Source organism: Drosophila ananassae, chromosome 2L (assembly GCF_017639315.1).
Source record: "Drosophila ananassae strain 14024-0371.13 chromosome 2L, ASM1763931v2, whole genome shotgun sequence".
Lineage (NCBI taxonomy): Eukaryota > Metazoa > Arthropoda > Insecta > Diptera > Drosophilidae > Drosophila > Drosophila ananassae.
Genome location: NC_057927.1, coordinates 1222821 through 1240275, shown reverse-complemented (window position 1 = coordinate 1240275; position 17455 = coordinate 1222821). Strand labels below are relative to the sequence as shown.

The following is a 17455-nucleotide window of genomic DNA, read 5'->3' as shown; positions in this document are numbered from 1 at the left end:
AAATATATTTATGTGTATTAAATACATTCTTCGCTGCTGAAACTGTTTTAGTAACTATGTATATAATAACTATAACTATGTAATAACTATAACTATATAATAAATATATAATTACAACTAGAACTAGAAATTACTCCAACATTGGAAGTGACAGAGAAACGTTGGCCACTTCCCCGAACCCCTAAATGGCGCCAACTTGCCACATGCAGCGGGTAATGCCACTTGTCGTCCACCACCCCGCCCCCAAATTAAGAGAGTAATACGCGTGGCTAGCAGCAGTTAAAAAGAAAGTAATAAAAAGAAATCCTTGACGAGGAGAGGTCGAAAAGCAGGACTCTGCAGGAGCAATTAAGGCATGTGCAACGTCTCCAGGCTCTGGTCGACCGCAAAGGTTTCTATGGCGCTGTGGCATTAAGTGAGCCACAATTGCAGTAACATCAGCGTCAGCGGGATCCGTAAAAAGCAGTTCATTACGCAACACTCCTGGGTGATTTTCTAGGAAAATGTCGGAGACCGTGGACACCGAGTTGCTGGTGAACTGCACGATACTGGCCGTCCGGCGATTCGAGCTGAACAGCATTGTGAACACCACTCTCCTGAGCAGCCTGAACCGGAGCGAGGTGGTCGGCCTCCTCTCGGGCATCATCGAGAATCGGGATAATCTTGAGAGCATCAACGAGGCCAAGTGAGTTGATCCCCAGCCCAGGGGCAGCCCTTTTCCCGGGAGTCCTTTGTCCCTTGCAAAAGTCTTATGCAAATTAAGCGGAAGCGCCAACTGCCTTTCGCGGTATTCACTGATGAGGGCTAACTGATTATCCCGACAAGGGGCCAACTTAGTAATAGTCTACAGGTCCTTCAGGGTCGGGTTACTGATTAAACAAAGTGCCTTTTCTAGTCCGGTTCTAAGACTTTCTTTTGTTTATAGGATCCTTTATTATCGCAAATTTACTTAGGCAGGAGCTGATTAGCTTGAAATAATATTTACAAAGTTCTGATATGGGTTATAGTATAATAAATTAATATAATTTTTAACATTTATTATGTAAGCTTTGGACAATACGGCTGTTAAGAGCAATTACCATATCGGCTAATTAGTATTACAAGGAGCTACAATTACAATTTTAGGCTCCACAAGAGGTCCATATCCCGCAACTCTACAAGTGACTCCTGAAATGCAATCAATGAAGTGGTCCGAGCTCATCGGCAACCACATTAATGTAAACATTTAACCAATAATTTGGTGGCTGTCCGAAAGAGAGACCACGCTTGTAATTGCAGGGATAAATTGGTCCTTGGGGCGGCGGGGCAAGTCCTTGATTAAGCCGCAGTAAATATTCTTTAATCGCTGTAATTATTTTCAGCTGACCAAGAACTTGAACCCCTTCGGGCCATAAATACTGGCATTTCCATTTCCAGCCGCCAAGTGAAATTAACGAGCTGCCCGCCGAGCGACTATTGAAATAATAACTCAAAAGTTTCGAAGCACAAACCGGAACTAATGGAAGCGGAAACAGGGAGGCGTCAGTCAGTGAATAAATATTCTGCATCGTATTAATCCGGCCAGTGATGGATCTATTTTGGAACTGTTTGTGCCTGGTTAATTAAGCTCTTAATTTGTTTTTCACTTTCGCATTCAATGGGCTGCCCGTGGGTGCCATATCCTTGAAGATCCTTGCCAGAACCAGGACTGCGGAATCGAAATTGAGTTGTTTTCAAAGGGAAAATTTGAGAGAGCAAACGGCATTGTTTACGCATTCGATGGATGGGGACTTGCCATTACCATCCCCAAAAGGATGCAATTATAAAGTTTTTTGGAAGCACAGTAGTCGACAAATGGTTGGAAAACACGAAAAATCGCTCTATTCCTCGGACTATTTCTATTGAAATTGGTAAAGTCTGTATGTATTGGTTTCTGGGCGAAAATATTTCCTTTTTCAGCGGACAACTTTTAAAACATTACTTTTGAACTCCTGCTAACCTTTGATGAGGTTTTTCATGGATTTTAATTCTATGATTTGAAAATTAAAATTGCAGCGCATTCGTTTAAAAAACTGCTTCATTTAAATTTAACTTATCAGCCTTGACCCGATTGAAATAAAGCCAAGATAATACTGGTCTGCAGCCCACACATTTCCACCTGTCCTGCCATGTAATTATTCCCTTTCAATCAAGGATGTTGGGGCTTTTCGTAACACTCACTCTCACTCCCCCAACTCACTAATTGTTTTATCCTGTGTGGAGGTGACAAACTAGGCAAAAATGGGAAAAAGCGAGGAAACACAAAACAAGAGCGCCGCAAATAATTGAATTCAGGAAAATTCAAAGCCCCTTCCAACCCACACCGAAACAAGTTCCTCGAAATACTTTGACAAAAACAAAATGCCTAACCATTTTGTTCAATGTTCTATATTTGGGCCCTAAGCTCCGGGGTTTTATGCTCTTTGTGAGTGCCGGCAGAAAGTGGATGTGGGAGTGGGTAGGCGTGAAAGGGTACACAGCGAAATCGGAAGGGTTAATTCTATTTGAGGGCTTACTTGGAACTTTTTAGAAGTTTTTTTTTTATATTTGTGTATGATAGTATCTAATGTTTGAAATGTTGCTTAATTTTAATATTCCCCCGCATAAATTAAAGAAGAATAAACTGCAAAGTAAAAGTAGTAACCATAGAACTGCCTAATTTATTCTCTGTGTAGATTATTTCTTATGTACAGGCATCTGAGCAGGTGAAGCGCCTTTGCTTTTTCCTAACTTAAGCTCATTATGTTTGCTGGTGACTTTGTCCTTCAATCAGGACAAATGCCTCGGATATTTGGCATGGATTATTGATAGAAAAAACTTGCTAGTTGCCCCTCGGCCACGCGTGCGGACTTCGCACACACTTCAGTGCGAATGAGCAGCCCACGCGGCGTATACGCAATGTCAGAGTTTATTACAAGGCAATGGGATGTCTTCAGCAGATTTAAAGGAAGAGGTCGTCGTAACCTTTCGATTTGATGTTTATGGCATTTCATACGCTTATTGATTTTGATGCTGGCCAATGATAACGGCGTGGCACCCTAACAAAGGACCCCGAACATTAGTCCTTATTGCTGTTAGTCCTGCAGTTGTTGTCGTCGATGTTTTTGTTTTTGCCGTTGTTGCCTCTGCTGGTGTCCATCGGGGTTCGGTATTTTTATGGCACGACTCAAATCCAATCAGAATGGATGGCCCACATAAAAACAAGAAGCGTCTGCCACTTTTCTAGCATACCGAAGCGGAAATGCCCTGAAAGGAGTCTCCAATAACATCTGCAGCTAGAGACTTTAATGTTGAGTGCTTTGTGGCTAAAGTTTTACTAAAAAGCTATAGAGTTTCAGAGGGAGTTTCTCTGAAAATTTCATTACTCATCCCCAGTTTATAAAATTCTGAAGCATAACAGCCCACTACATTCGCCGCAATCCTTTCATAAAGTGAAATTTATCTGGCCATGCCGAATGACTGCCTCTACGGCCCCAAAGTTTATCCAATAGTGTGAGCAGTTGAGAAAGCTAAGAAACCCTTTGAGGCGCCTTCAACTGTAACATTCCGGATGAAAATCGAAAGAAATTGTTTGGATTAGCCGAGGCCAAGGATGGGCCGCAGGAGCCGAAGGAGGACGGACTAGAACAGCTTGTTTATGCCTGCTCATCGATGGCTGAGCCCCAGGATCAGCAGAAATTGCTGGCGAAGCCCGGCCGAATGGATTGTGCAAACAAATAATGGCCCTGGAACGAGCAATGTAGTCAGGACATTCGGGCTTCCTGGGTGTGAGTCGAGTAATTTGCATATGACAAATTTTTCAATTAACTTTTTCTCACCGAATATTAAACGAGTCCCTAGTGGGGGGGTGGCATTTGGCGAAGGAATGTTTCGGAAGGCGGAGGGAATGCCAGTGAAACAGATATTTCGGACATGGGCATGAAAATTTAATGGCCACTCCATGAAAAACAACATGGAAAGTTTCATTTGCGCATTGTCCTGCCCGCCATCACCGCCACTCTCGATTTCTCTGTCATGAAGTGCGTATATGTATCCTGCAGGCATCAGGACCGGGGATCCGAGGGGACACAAGCGCACCATGACCATCTCTCTTCATAAATTCTGAAATTGAAAATGGCCTCATTTGCGGAGCGTATCGAAAATCCACTCAGGGTCGCATTGTTTTTGTCCCGTCAACAGTGATGTCGATGGTTCCGGATATGGGTGTTGGGTCCGGAGTCCTGTGTCCTGGTTGCGTTGGGTGCTTCTGACAGAGGAGCTATTTGTCAGGCCCCGAACTTATCTACTGGTGGCGACACCACTTACATGAGTAGACTCGCCAAGATGGGTCTTCTAAGCGGAAAATTTAAAGCATTTAAAAAATGGCTCTTAAAGTGTATGTTACTTAAAGTTATCTAATTAATTCTATGTCAGTAACTATAGAGCATTTAAGTAAGACTGTAATAGTAGGGCTGGTTAATAGCCGGGGATTAGTTGTGTTCACTTGTAGCTCATATGGTGAATCAGTTTCTTTAGATACCTGAAATAATTATAACGCATTTTTAAAAGCCCATTAAGCCACACTCAAATCGGCTTTATCGCCCTCTGAAAACAGCACCTTTCGCGACTTTATGCTGTGGAGCACCTTTAAGTTACGTGACCCATAAGTTTTTCAACTTTGGCAACTGCCGTTGGCAGTCAGAAGTTACTGCCTGAACTATAAACACGGCGATGCAAGTTTCGTCCTGCGTGCCGCATGCTGCATGCAGCACCTTTAGTGATGGCATAAATTTAAGCCAAGAGCAATGTAATTTGATCTAGCTTGTTCCAAATATGATTCTGGGCAAATATTGCGCTTTAAAAATAGTTTTTATTGGTTATTTTCCTCACACTTACGTTTTATTAATGAGTATCAAAGGGGTGCATGTTCCCATGCCACAATCACTGTACCTTAAGGACCCCAAGTACCTGACTGCGACCTCTCACTTTGTGCAATGACTGGAAAAGGATACGAAAGGAGAGGAGGCAGAGACTGCCAGGAAAATGCGGCAGCCCAAGACCGCCAATTTAGCTGGCATCGCTGGCTTGTCATGCATAAAATATTCAAGAGGAAATAATAACCGAGATGCGAATACGAATGCGAGGCACTGCAGTGTGTTGGCAGGACGAAAGGAAGTGGCAGAACCCACAGGTGCAAAGTGACGGGGCGGGGCAGGACGGGGCTGGGTTAGGACCACCCAGTGAGGGCCGTGAACTATTAGCCAGGTTAATGTGAGCGAGTTACCTTTCCAGCGGGTTTTGAGTGAGTGGCGGCCATAAACTCTGGGATGGAAGTAAATAACTGGTAATTTGGTCGAGCCCCCGCAGAACCGGAAATTGCCGAAGGGTACACTATAATTGACGATAATTTTCTTTAATGTTCTTAATGTCCTGGCTAACTCATTGAGTAAATGGTGGGGGCCAAGCTAGAGGAAATTCGGGCATTTAAAATCGTAATGAAAATAAATCGTAAATCCCAATTAGGGACTTACACAGCCATATTGAATCGCCTCAATTTTGGTAAACAGCGCTGAAATTAAAATAATTGATCATTGATTTACGATAATTGCCTCGAATTATTAATATTTCGCACCGTATACCGCAAAAGGTCAGCCTTTAAATCCACATAAAGGGCAATCATTTGAGCGGAAGACGAAAAAGGATATATGCACTTTCGAATATATTTGCGATTATTGTTCGCCACGGAAATGAAAAAATGGAATTCGCTTTCACGAATCAAAGCAACTGACACTTTGGGGTCGTTTCAAGGGGAAACCAAATTCCACTTCTGCTGCCAAACTCGATGGACAATTTCGTTGGAATTTGCGGAATTTTTTTCGAATGGTAAAAAATTTGCATATTGAGCCAAGTTGCCAGGAAGTCTCGATGCCAAATGCCAACTTACCGAGTTCGCTTGGGGAAAAAGTGCCGACAAACGCCCCAGGGACATTAGTTTAATTTCTGGCGAACCGACACACGAATTATTATTATTATTTTTCATCCTGTACTGCGGCTGGCCGGAAGTAATTAGTTCCTTGCTGACGGCGAAACACTTCCGTTCATGAGTGATTATTGCTATTATAATGCCGGGAACAAACTGAAGCATGGCACGGATTTTAAACGGCATCAAACCCAATTAGGCTGCCAGCAAAAAAGTCCGCCTCTGGAAAAGAAAAATGAAAAAATACAAATTACGTTAATAAAGTTAAATTTGCTTAAATTAGGCTGAAAATGTTAGGCCCGACCCAAGGGGGAGTCCTGGCTTTGTCTGGCTTTCAATTTTCCTCCCAGCGATGGCGGGCAGCCATAAATCTGCACCGCCAACTTTCTTCCAGTGCTCTTCCAGTGTCATGAATGAAAAGTTCCTTAGACAACAGCAATTATCATAATGGGAAGGCCAAAGAAGGCCAAAGTTGTTTGCGTGTTTTGGAAGCTCCGCAAAATAGGCGAAAAGTTTAAACACAAGTGCCAAAAACTGAGGAATGGGATAATTTTCAAATTTCCGACAAATATGCAAATCGAGAATGGTATTTGCAGTTGTCAGTGCACTCGCCTAATTAAAATGCAACGCCTAATAATAAATTCCACTGTCAATGGAATTAATACAATTATCATAAAAACAAGTAGCAAACAAAAATAACTATCAATTAGCACACGTTTTTTTCCACCTTGCCGTAACAGTGCTGTATTTCGGCTATTACAGGGCGTATACTTGATGCTGATTATGGGCCTTTGTTAGCTCCATATCTGCTAATTGAGTTTGCTCGTTTGGGCCGGGCTAAATATCTAATTAAATGCGAAATCGATAGTCCAAAGCAAATAAATGAGGCTGCTGCAAGGCGAAATCAGAGTCGAAAAACACCAATCAGACTTTGTGCTATTGATATCCTCGTGTATCGAGTCACGCAGTCTGGAAACATAAAACTAATAATTGTTGGGCAATGTTTTAGGTTACCAATGCCATTAATTACAACAAAGGTATGCCATGTAATAAATGTGGTTGCCAAATAAAATTTCACGCAATTTCATTGCCGTTCCGTAGTTTAGGTATCATGAAAAAGCACACAATTCGATCAACCATCGCACTGTTTGGCCACCGAGTTCCACTTCGAGTTCACTGGACTGCAATCAGAGCAATATGTGGCCTGTTAGGGAAAAGGACTCAAAACAAACCAATCGAGTGGAGCTTGGGACAAAAACGAAAAATCAAAATGTGCCACTCTCGACAGCACACATGCCGCAGTGTTGATCGAATCCGGATGGTAATTCAATGTTTTCCAGACAGGCTGCAGCTCGATGGGACCCTCAAAACGCAATTAACTTCATATTAATTACGGCGGCAGACTATTCGAATATTTTGTGGTCTCTAACAATGCCAATCAATCAAGGCATCAATCATGGCCAGCCTCAAGCATACATAAGAGAGTTTGATGTTTGAAATTTGATGTGTGACTGAACAGAGACAACTGAAAATGTCAATGGAAACGGATGAATGTGAACAATTCGCTTATTGAATTTTCGTCGGAATTGTGTCTGCTGCATTTTGAACAGGGCTGGAGGCCGAAGCAGGCTCTGACACGGCTCATTGGTATTGCTCATACGTCATGTGGTGTCAGACAAAAGCGTGGCGGAGCTGAAGAATGGGCGGAACGAGTGGCATAACTAGCTCCCAATGGCAATCTTCATTGAACAAGGTTCCCCTAATTAATATGGTTTGCCATTCAGCCAAAAAGGAAGCCAAAGAACACAAAGCTACCCCTGAAATTAATTAACGACATGTTCCATCCACGCAAGCTATCAGCTCCTAGCTCCTAGCTCCTCGTAGCTGGTAGCTGGGCTCCTCCTGATTACCATAATCTGCTACGAGAGTAATATGCTAATCAGTCATGTCCTGGCTCCCAGGAACTATACTCTGAGGCGATATCCTTTAGAGTTGCAGCAGTCCGGCGAGAATGCTGCTCATTTCCGCCGGCCAGTCCAAAGGATGTCAACCCAATGAAATTACCGCACAATTTTCTGGGAGTGCTGCTGATGCCTTGCTCGGTCCTGCTTCCATTTCGATAAGGACATTTCTTTTGTGGCAAGTTCCTTTAAGGATTTCTCGCCCAGTTTGTGCTTCATTGATTTCCTATTGTTATTGCTGGATGGCTGGCGAAGATGGAGGCGAAAAGGTTTGGCAAATCGGGAAGTTTGGGGCATTCTGTGATTGAATTTGCCAAATATTGTTGCCCCTCGGGCCCGTCCGAGAACTTTTTGGGATTAAAGTCGTTTTTTCGTGGAATAAATTCTTGCTAGACGCAAAAATATGTCGGCAAACGTTTTCTTCTCAGTCGTCTTAGGACAAACTTTCATGAACAAATAATTTGCCAAAATATCTTTCAGAGTTCTAAGAAATACTTAAGCCTTGTTTTCTTGTCGGGAAATATTAAAATTAGGCGACTTAAGGCAAAGCAATTAAACAAAGTTTCAAGTAGGCTTTAATAGTTTTTAGATCGATGGACTTTAAAAATTATTGTGTAACCGACACCTTCCAGCTCTAATTCCAAGTCCTTGAGAAGCCTTTGCTCAAATCCAACACTAAATCGCAAATTTTACAATCAATTCTCCCGCAGAGACTTTCTCACCGAGTGCCTATTTCCATCGCCGACCCGGCCGTACGAGTTGCCATGGGAGCAGAAAACAATTTGGGCCATCATTTTCGGGCTGATGATGTTTGTGGCGATTGCCGGCAATGGGATTGTTCTTTGGATTGTAACAGGTAAGCTCCTGGCGGCCAATGGGCTTTAAAGCGTTTAACAATCGTAGCAACAAAAAAAAGTAAAGAGAAACTGAAAATCACGTATACGCCGCATGGGCCTACTGCGCTTTAATATCCGGCAATTTTTGTCTTTTCCATCACGTCTCTGGCTTCCACCCATCTCTCTTTCTCCTATTTTCTAAATCGGTATTTTTTTCACCTCATCTCTCTACACTCTCCTTTCTCCACAGGACATCGCAGCATGAGAACGGTCACAAATTACTTCCTGCTGAACCTGAGCATTGCCGACCTGCTGATGTCGTCGCTGAACTGCGTCTTCAACTTTATATTCATGGTGAATTCGGATTGGCCATTCGGCTCGATTTATTGCACCATCAATAATTTTGTGGCCAACGTCACGGTTTCCACATCGGTCTTTACATTGGTGGCCATCAGCTTCGATAGGTAAGACCCCCTCCCTCTCCGTCTCCGCCTCCTCGAGTTTTTTTCAGTGTCATCTAATCTGTGCGTCGGCACTCCGCTTCCTGCTGTCTCCTCCCCCTATCTAATCCGCAGATACATCGCCATTGTGCATCCGCTGAAGCGGCGCACGTCGCGTCGGAAGGTGCGCTTCATCCTGGTCCTGATCTGGGCACTCAGCTGTGTCCTCTCCGCACCCTGCCTGCTCTACTCCAGCATCATGACCAAGCAGTAAGTGGGCAATTGCAACCGAATCTGAATCCGCGAGTATTTCACAAAGGGTGGATAGTGGCTGAAAGAATTCCCTTGTCGCGAGTCCTTCCCTGATGTTGGGTGTTTTCCTCAAAATGCTAATGGGAAGGGTAAAGGGGAACTCTAGGCTCCTTTTTTTCCACCTGAACGAGACTGAAATCATAAACAAGTTTGTAAGCCATAGCTTAAGAGTTAGCCAGGATCCCAGTGGGGTACGTGCATCCCGCTGCTCTAGTATCGATTTGAGGAGGCGAACAAATAAATAAATGAAATTCCTTCTACCTTCCAGGAATGTTTCCATATTTTTTCTTATATTATCTCCACCGTTCTCCGTTTTTTCGGCCATTTTCGGTGTTGATATAAGCACATCCACATCCACATCCATCTAAATCAGCTTCCCGCCTCTGCGCACCGACGCCTTCATTTGAATTTTACGCAAATTTGCAACATTTGCGAGGAGCCAGGCATCCTGGGGAGCGACTGGGGGCGGGGTGTCTTATTTAATAGAATTGAAGCATTTTTTATTTAGACTCTCTACAGGCGGAGCCAGGTCGGGATAAAAGGTCTCCCTGGGCAACAGACTTCGGGAATAATAAAGATGGCAAGTTCATATATCAAAATGTGATAAAGAACGACCGGGCCACGACGGCAAATTCAGACAAGGATGTGCGTATTGACGAAGTGTACCAAGTGGATGTCCCTGGAAAATAAATGCGGCTCACACGAAATTGAATGAATATTTCGGCAGATACCTCGAAGGTGACAGACAGTTGTAGAACAGAATAGGCGGGTTTGAAAGGAAATTACCCAGTGAGGATGCGATTGACTCAGTGAGACATTGATGTCTTATTAATTTGCCAGGAACCAAAGGGCCGGACGACACTCTCATCAAAATTTTGCCGGGACTTGGCTCCCCCCATCGCCTAAACAGCCCTTTTAAGTGCTCGACTACGCTGGGGCATAAAATATTTCATAATTTGGCAAATTAAGTTTTCAATTTGGATGACGGGCCGAACCTGAAATTTGTCATGCTTGTAAAGGGCTCGTCCTTGCTGCTACTTTCTGGGTCCTTAAAGTCGTTGAGGCGCGGAACTTAACAGCTTTTTACGCGTTTACCAAGAACCTGGGGTGTAATTAATGTTAAAATTTTGATTTGCCAGTTACTGACTGAATGAAAGTGAATATTTTAACCGGAAAAGCACAATTAACTGACTCATTGAAATCAATGGACCATTTGCAGCTATTACAATGGAAAGTCGCGGACAGTTTGTTTTATGATGTGGCCCGATGGACGATATCCCACATCGATGGCGGACTATGCGTGAGTAGTTAAGATTTTATAGACTAAGTGGCTCATTGGTGGATCAAAAAAGGACGTACTTTAAATATTTTTCACTTAACATATTTTCCTCCGTAATAACAGCTACAACCTGATCATTCTGGTGCTGACCTACGGAATCCCCATGATTGTGATGCTCATCTGCTACACGTTGATGGGCCGGGTCCTGTGGGGCAGCCGCTCCATCGGAGAGAATACCGACCGCCAGATGGAGTCCATGAAGTCGAAGCGGAAAGTGGTGCGCATGTTCATCGCCATCGTCTCGATCTTCGCTATTTGCTGGCTGCCGTACCACCTGTTCTTCATCTACGCCTACCACAACAACCATGTGGCATCCACGAAGTACGTGCAGCACATGTACCTCGGCTTCTACTGGCTGGCCATGTCCAATGCTATGGTGAATCCGATAATCTATTACTGGATGAACAAGAGGTGAGTGTTCTAGTCAGCCCGGCTTTTAAAGGCTTAAGATTTGACATAAACTTACTACTAACTGTACCCCTTCAGGTTCCGCATGTACTTCCAGCGGATTATATGTTGCTGCTGCATGGGCTTCACCCGCCACCGATTCGACTCCCCGAAGAGCCGGCTGACGAACAAAAACAGCTCCCATCGACACACTCGAGGTGGGTACACCCTCCCCACCTCCTCCCCCAAGACCACTTTGACCAACATCCAGTTGCCATATCCACTGTCTCACCCAAAACCCCCCCAAAAATTCCACAGCCGAGACCAAGAGTCAGTGGAAGCGCAGCACCATGGAGACCCAAATCCAGGCCCCGCCCATCACCCACACCAATTCGTCTAAGGACAGGGAGCGGGAGCGGCACCTCCAACAGACGGAGCTGCAGCATAGGAAGGCGGTGGAGTGCATCATGGAGGGGCCGGGCGGGCACGCGGACGGGAACAGCTCGCCCCTCTGCCTCTCGATCAACAACAGCGTGGGCGAGCGGCAGCGCGTGAAAATCAAATACATCTCCTGTGACGAGGACAATAATCCAGTGGAGAACAGTCCCAAGCAGCTGTGATGTTGTCCTCTCCTGGCGGCCGAGGGCTTGGACTGGCAGGGAGTGTGATTTCTGCGACCTGTTATCCTGGAGCGGGAAATGCAATTTGCCGTTGCATTGTCCTTCGCCTACTGTATATAAGCTCACTTTGAGGAGGATGCAAGCAGGATGGGTGGGTCGATTTCAAAGGATGCTCATTGCCACAAAAATATTGAAATATTCGAGAAAATCTATAAGGTTTCAAGTTCAAAAAGGTTTCGCCTCAACAACAAAATGCTTTTTAATCAAAATGATTTCTGCGGAAAAGTTCCGCCCAGTTTTTAGACCTCACCTGGAAGTCCACCCACCCGACTGCATCTCAATGTCGAATTTCCGGTTGTCAACAGTAAAAAAATCAACGAAAAAGAAAAATCTATCCAATAAATTGAATTTGTATGTATTTGTATAAAGAATGTAGAGACACTTTCACCATCGAAGAGCTGTAAGTTTTAACTGTTGTAAACATCCTAGTTTAAGCCATGTTTGTAAATACGTCTATATGTAGTATCTATATACACATATGCCAGATAAATATAGTTATCTCCGTATATGCTTGTGACATTTAATGTTGAGTCTTCGTGGTGGGCGATGGTATTTGACTTAGATTTGTAAATATGTATCGAACTCGATGTGAATTGCAAATTAAGCGAAACTTATTTAAATAAATGTATCCATATGAGTAAAAACAATGGGAAGGCTTAAGCATCCTTAATTGTCGGCTGGAAGTGGTCCTTCAGGGACTTGGTTCTCACCTCAAGGGCTTGGCAAACATTTTCCTTGAAATTGATTTATTTGGTTGAATAAATCGTAATTTGCCTGCGAAAAATTGTGCTGCTAATATCATTAGAGTCGGCATTATATTGGCACTCGCCCTATTTATGCAAAGCTCCAAACCGATTTATTCATGCACGAGCTAAGTCCTGTGCGTCTGAAGTTATTACTCGAAAGGTCTTTTGATGCAAATCACAAAGAGGAATCCTTTCAAACGCCCCTAAATCATCTTTTCAGTCCCAGAGTCCAGCACCTTCTCCTCAATGGTTCAATTTTAAGGGATTTTATCCCCTTTCAATCCAATGCAAATACATTTCAGATTCTCGCATAATGGCAACCGATTACAAAATGTAATTGAAATGCAAACCGAATCGAGCACCGACTACCGACCCCCGAAACCGACACCCTTGGGCTGCACTCAACTATCTAATGGAATCACGGACAAGTTTTCGGCACACATTTGTTGAATTCCCATTAGGAATAAAAAACCCCCAACCTAACCCGCCAAACAAAAGCAAACATAAAGCCAAACACAACGCCAGCTACGTTTTTATTGGCCTCCAAAAAGTCGCGCTAATGCGTCAAATGGCTTGTCGTAATGGCCTCACAATGAAATCGATGGACAAGGCATTTATTTGGGGTAATAGGATTTGATGGGTTCATGAGAGACCTCCGTCTCAGGCTCCACTTCTTTCGGGGAATAACAATTTGCATAATAGGTCGATGTTTGTGTCGCTTCCCCCTCCATTGTCATGGCAGCCGCAGAAAGCCTTTAAGGATTCAACAAAAATAAAAAGGCAAACCGAAAGTCAGTTGAAAAGATTCTATTACCGTCTAGAACATATTGTGCCTGCCACATCTGGAAGATACACGGGTTTCCCCGGACAACGGCCTCAGCTTCTGGGGTCACCGCAAACTGTGAGTGGTCTGGCATCGAATTAGGTCCCTCGGTGCTCAAGCATCATATCAAATGAAATGGCTAATCAATTTTCATATGTGCCATTCGCCGAGTATGGGCTGTAAAAGTTGGCCCGCAACTAGGGCCATAATAAAGCGATTCGTCCCGAGTAGTTCAGTCTGCCTAAAGGTGAAGGTTCACTTGCATTACCAAAATTACCAAACGCGATACTCGGAAAACCGACTGTCACTCCCATTTTGCTGTCGGAATATTCTTCTGACCTTCCACCCACGTGGGTAAAAAAATTGGCATTTTATTTATTTGTTTTGCGGAGTTTGTGGCCGTAATTGCGGGCCAAAAATAAACACGGCCAAATAGTGTTTGGCATTGGCGGGAAAATCGTTTACTAAGTGATTAAATTTGCGGGAATTATAATTTAAACCGATATTGAATTGACTGTTTCAAATTGAGTTTAAGCCAATAAGTCGTGATTGGGCAGAATAAGCTGATGTGCATATTCGCGTCATAACTTAAATGGATTTTGAAATTGACAGATGCCACGATGGATTACGGACTACGGAGAATATGATTTAAAAAAGGACATCAAAACTCCTAACCGAAGCAGTCGACACAATTCCAATCATTCGGCATTCAAATCTCCCTCGAAGTACACACATTGTTGGACACACCCAATAGTGAGATTTGTTGTCAGGTGTTGAGTTCTGATATTTCCAGAAACACTAAATCACGACAAAAAAATACAAAAAATATTTTTCGGATTGTAGTCACCGGGCATGGACACCTTTAAGTTTCTGGCAGCCGTTTCGGCCTTCTTGTTCGCGGGCTATTGCATCTATTTCGACCACAAACGGCGCAGCGATCCGGACTTCAAGAAGAAGCTCCACGAGCGCCGCCGCCGCCAGAAGAACAATGTTCTGGCGCCACCTGGTGCGTCCGTACACCTGAGCGAAAAGGACATAGAGATGTACTTCATGACGCAGATTCAGAGGGGCGAGGGCCTCATCACGAGCGGCGACATCGAGGGCGGGGTAGACCACCTGATCAATGCGATTCTCGTGTGCAGCCAGCCGGGCAAGCTGCTCCAGGTAAGTTAGGGTGAAATGTCCTTTGGGCGGCAGGGTTCATCTTCCATTCGATCTTAAGGTGGTGTCAAAGGGTGTCACTGTAAGTGTGTCTGTTGCCAGATTCTATTGCTTTGATCTTACGGAGCTGTTTTTAAGCCTTTTTCTTGGGGGTTTCTATATTGCAACGCACAACAGGACTAATGCCTATTTGCTTTCGTGTCCTGCCTTTCTAGGTCCTGCAGTCGACTCTTCCTGTGGAAATCTTCACGATGATGCTCATCAAGATGCACGCCTACGAGTCGGCCGAACGCAATGCCGCCGTCGTTGTGGACGAAGAAGGGATCAACGCTCTCGAATAAGTCGCGGAGTGAAAAAATTCATAGTCATATTTCGGTTCGTTGTTTAATAAATGCCATGTGCGTCACTCGTAAATGCAAACATGGTATGGACCATCTCTGGTTTTAATCCACTCAATGTTTTGGACCAAAGCTGAAACTGCGCAGCACTTCCAGGCTATGGCTCATAATTTGCTTATAATTTGTTTGAGGGTGTAGCGGTGGGTGCAGAGTGTGTGTAGACGGGGTAAACGGCTTGGGCGGCGAAGGGCTTAGCTTCCCTTCCCCCTGAAGTTGGTTGACACTTAAGCCTCGCCCAAGGCTGCCCCTGTAAATAACAACGTTAGCTGTGAATCTACGTCAACCGAGATGCTTGGCAGTTATAATGGTCTTGGAAAGAAATGGTTTCCAGGTAAAAGCAATTTGAAGATTTTTAATTTTACGCAAATATTTACATTAGCTCTTCTGTGGAAACCGTAATCAGTTGACTTGACAATTAAATGCTGACTCCGTACGGATTTTTGTTGGCCTGTCGAGATTAACATGACAATTGAGCTTTATCAGTGAATCCTGTCGATTCGCAAGGGTCAGTGCTCACAAACAAAACGTCTGGCGGGGTATTTCCGGTTGCGAGTCTGTGTGTTGCGATTGTCAAGGCCAACACAATGGCGAATTAGCCGTCCTGCAGGGAATATCCTTCGTGGCTCTGCGGTTTGCGTGCCTAATTTGCTTGGAAAACAAAGCTAGGACGGAGCTCGCTACGGGAATTTATCACCCGAATACGTTTGATTGATGGTCGTGGCTCTAGCGATTGGCCAGCTTGCAAACTAACCACCAATGCTGTTTAGGCCGAGTTCCCCGTTCTCCGATGGCTTCAAGCTGTCCAGCAGCCAGCCGCAATCCTTTCTAAACATTTTATTGCGCGTTAAGACCCAGCTGGACAAAGGAAAACAATCTTTTAACGCCTTTGCTGGCAATTAATGAGTGGAAAGTTCAACTGATTCCCATTCTACGCGACTCCTCGGCGAACGTAATTACATAATGACCTTTTGTGGCATCCGCTCTTGTCCTTGCACCCATTGTCCAGTAATTACCAGATAGACGGTCAGACAGACAGATAGACGGCGGGCATCGGACCTTTGTAGTCCGGCACTAATTTCCAACTTGAGCAGCGCTTTTGCTTTGAAAACAGGACCAACAATCCGGCATCAAAGATTCGCCCGGGGAGCGGAGCGGGAGCAGCTAATTTAATAAGATATCCTAGAAGAAAGCCTGCACTAAGAGCTGTTCTGTGCTCAATTATTCCATCTCATTTGGAATATTCGGAAATTAATAGGAGGTAATTGACCTTCAATTAGGCAAGCCCACGGCATCCCGACATCTTGAAAAAATTCCATTTAAAGACTTGGACGCCCCTGAGAAATTGATATTTTACTTAATCGAAATGCATGTCAAATGGCTCAGAAATCCATAGAGGATAACTTCGTGTGATTCCCGTTTGTTTCTTGTATAAATAAGTATTAGTACATAATCATATATTCGTGTTTATGGGTGCTATTATCGACAGATGTTCGTCTGTGGAATTCAGAGCCCTTCAGATGCCATTACCTTAAAGATATTAATTAGTGCCGAAAACTGGGTTATTCGGGGAATACTCTCCGTTGCGGTCTCAACTAGAAATCAAAAATGCCATAGCAGCAGGCTTAAGACAGCCACTCTGTATGTTATGTACCTAACAACATATATGAATGTGGATGCCACATCAAACAGAGCCGACAGACTAATTGGTCGGCGGAGCCACAGCAGCCAGGAATTTGTGGGTCGGGAGATTAATGGGCGGGTAGTGCCATTATCGCTGATGTCGAATCATTTTCAGGCGGGAAAATGTCATTAACCACTGCGAACAATGTATGGGGATTTCAAAGCTGGCTCTGAATCAGGAAAATGTTACCTGAAACCTGCGTGGCTGGCATGAGTTAATTACTAACAAGAAAGGAAAGCTAACTTCGGGCGGAACCGAAGTTGATATACCCTTGCAGTTCAGTCGCAGTCCGCTAGGTGGCGCCACGCATCTTATATTATTAGATATATAGAAGATCGTATATAGTCGGCCGATCCTAATGAAATTTGGCAAATCAGATTATTTTGTCCAAAATAGAATCTGTACCAAGTCCCATCTTTCTAACTTAAAAAACACCAAAGTTATGCCAATTCCGATCGTTGTATGACAGCTATAGGATATAGTCGGCCGATCCTTATGAAATTTTGTACACAAGATATTTTGGTCAAATATAACATGTGTGGAAAGTCCCAACCCTCTAACTTAAAAAACACTAAAGTTATGGCATTTCCGATCAATCAGTTATATGGCAGCTATAGGATATAGTCGACCGATCCCGGCCGTTCCGACTTATATACTGCCTGCAAAGGAAAGAAGGGTGTGTGCCAAGTTTCAACTCGATAGCTTCAAAACTGA

The 17455-nt window shown here is 44.0% G+C and overlaps 2 protein-coding genes across 2 annotated transcripts; both read left to right on the top strand.

Annotated features, from left to right (window-relative positions):
• The first annotated feature begins 83 nt into the window (after nt 1–83).
• On the top strand, nt 84–12778 carry LOC6500225 (tachykinin-like peptides receptor 86C). Its single transcript, XM_001952954.4, has 8 exons — nt 84–685; nt 8649–8794; nt 9025–9238; nt 9350–9484; nt 10746–10826; nt 10929–11276; nt 11352–11470; nt 11571–12778. The coding sequence occupies exons 1-8, from the start codon at nt 504–506 to the stop codon at nt 11870–11872; spliced, it is 1527 nt and encodes a 508-aa protein (XP_001952989.1). The 5' UTR covers nt 84–503; the 3' UTR covers nt 11873–12778.
• A 1575-nt stretch (nt 12779–14353) lies between these two features.
• Nucleotides 14354–15082, top strand: LOC6500226 (mitochondrial import receptor subunit TOM20 homolog B). Its single transcript, XM_001952953.4, has 2 exons — nt 14354–14665; nt 14878–15082. Exons 1-2 carry the CDS (start codon nt 14354–14356, stop codon nt 15001–15003), a joined length of 438 nt encoding a protein of 145 aa, XP_001952988.1. The 3' UTR covers nt 15004–15082.
• The last annotated feature ends 2373 nt before the right edge of the window (nt 15083–17455 follow it).

Coding starts and splice junctions, on each gene's coding strand:
- LOC6500226 (XM_001952953.4), top strand. CDS start 14,354: ATGGACACCTTTAAGTTTCTGGCAGCCGTTTCGGCCTTCTTGTTCGCG. Junction 14,666..14,877: donor AGCCGGGCAAGCTGCTCCAG/GTAAGTTAGGGT, acceptor CTGCCTTTCTAG/GTCCTGCAGTCGACTCTTCC.
- LOC6500225 (XM_001952954.4), top strand. CDS start 504: ATGTCGGAGACCGTGGACACCGAGTTGCTGGTGAACTGCACGATACTG. Junction 9,485..10,745: donor TCCAGCATCATGACCAAGCA/GTAAGTGGGCAA, acceptor GACCATTTGCAG/CTATTACAATGGAAAGTCGC. Junction 11,277..11,351: donor TATTACTGGATGAACAAGAG/GTGAGTGTTCTA, acceptor GTACCCCTTCAG/GTTCCGCATGTACTTCCAGC.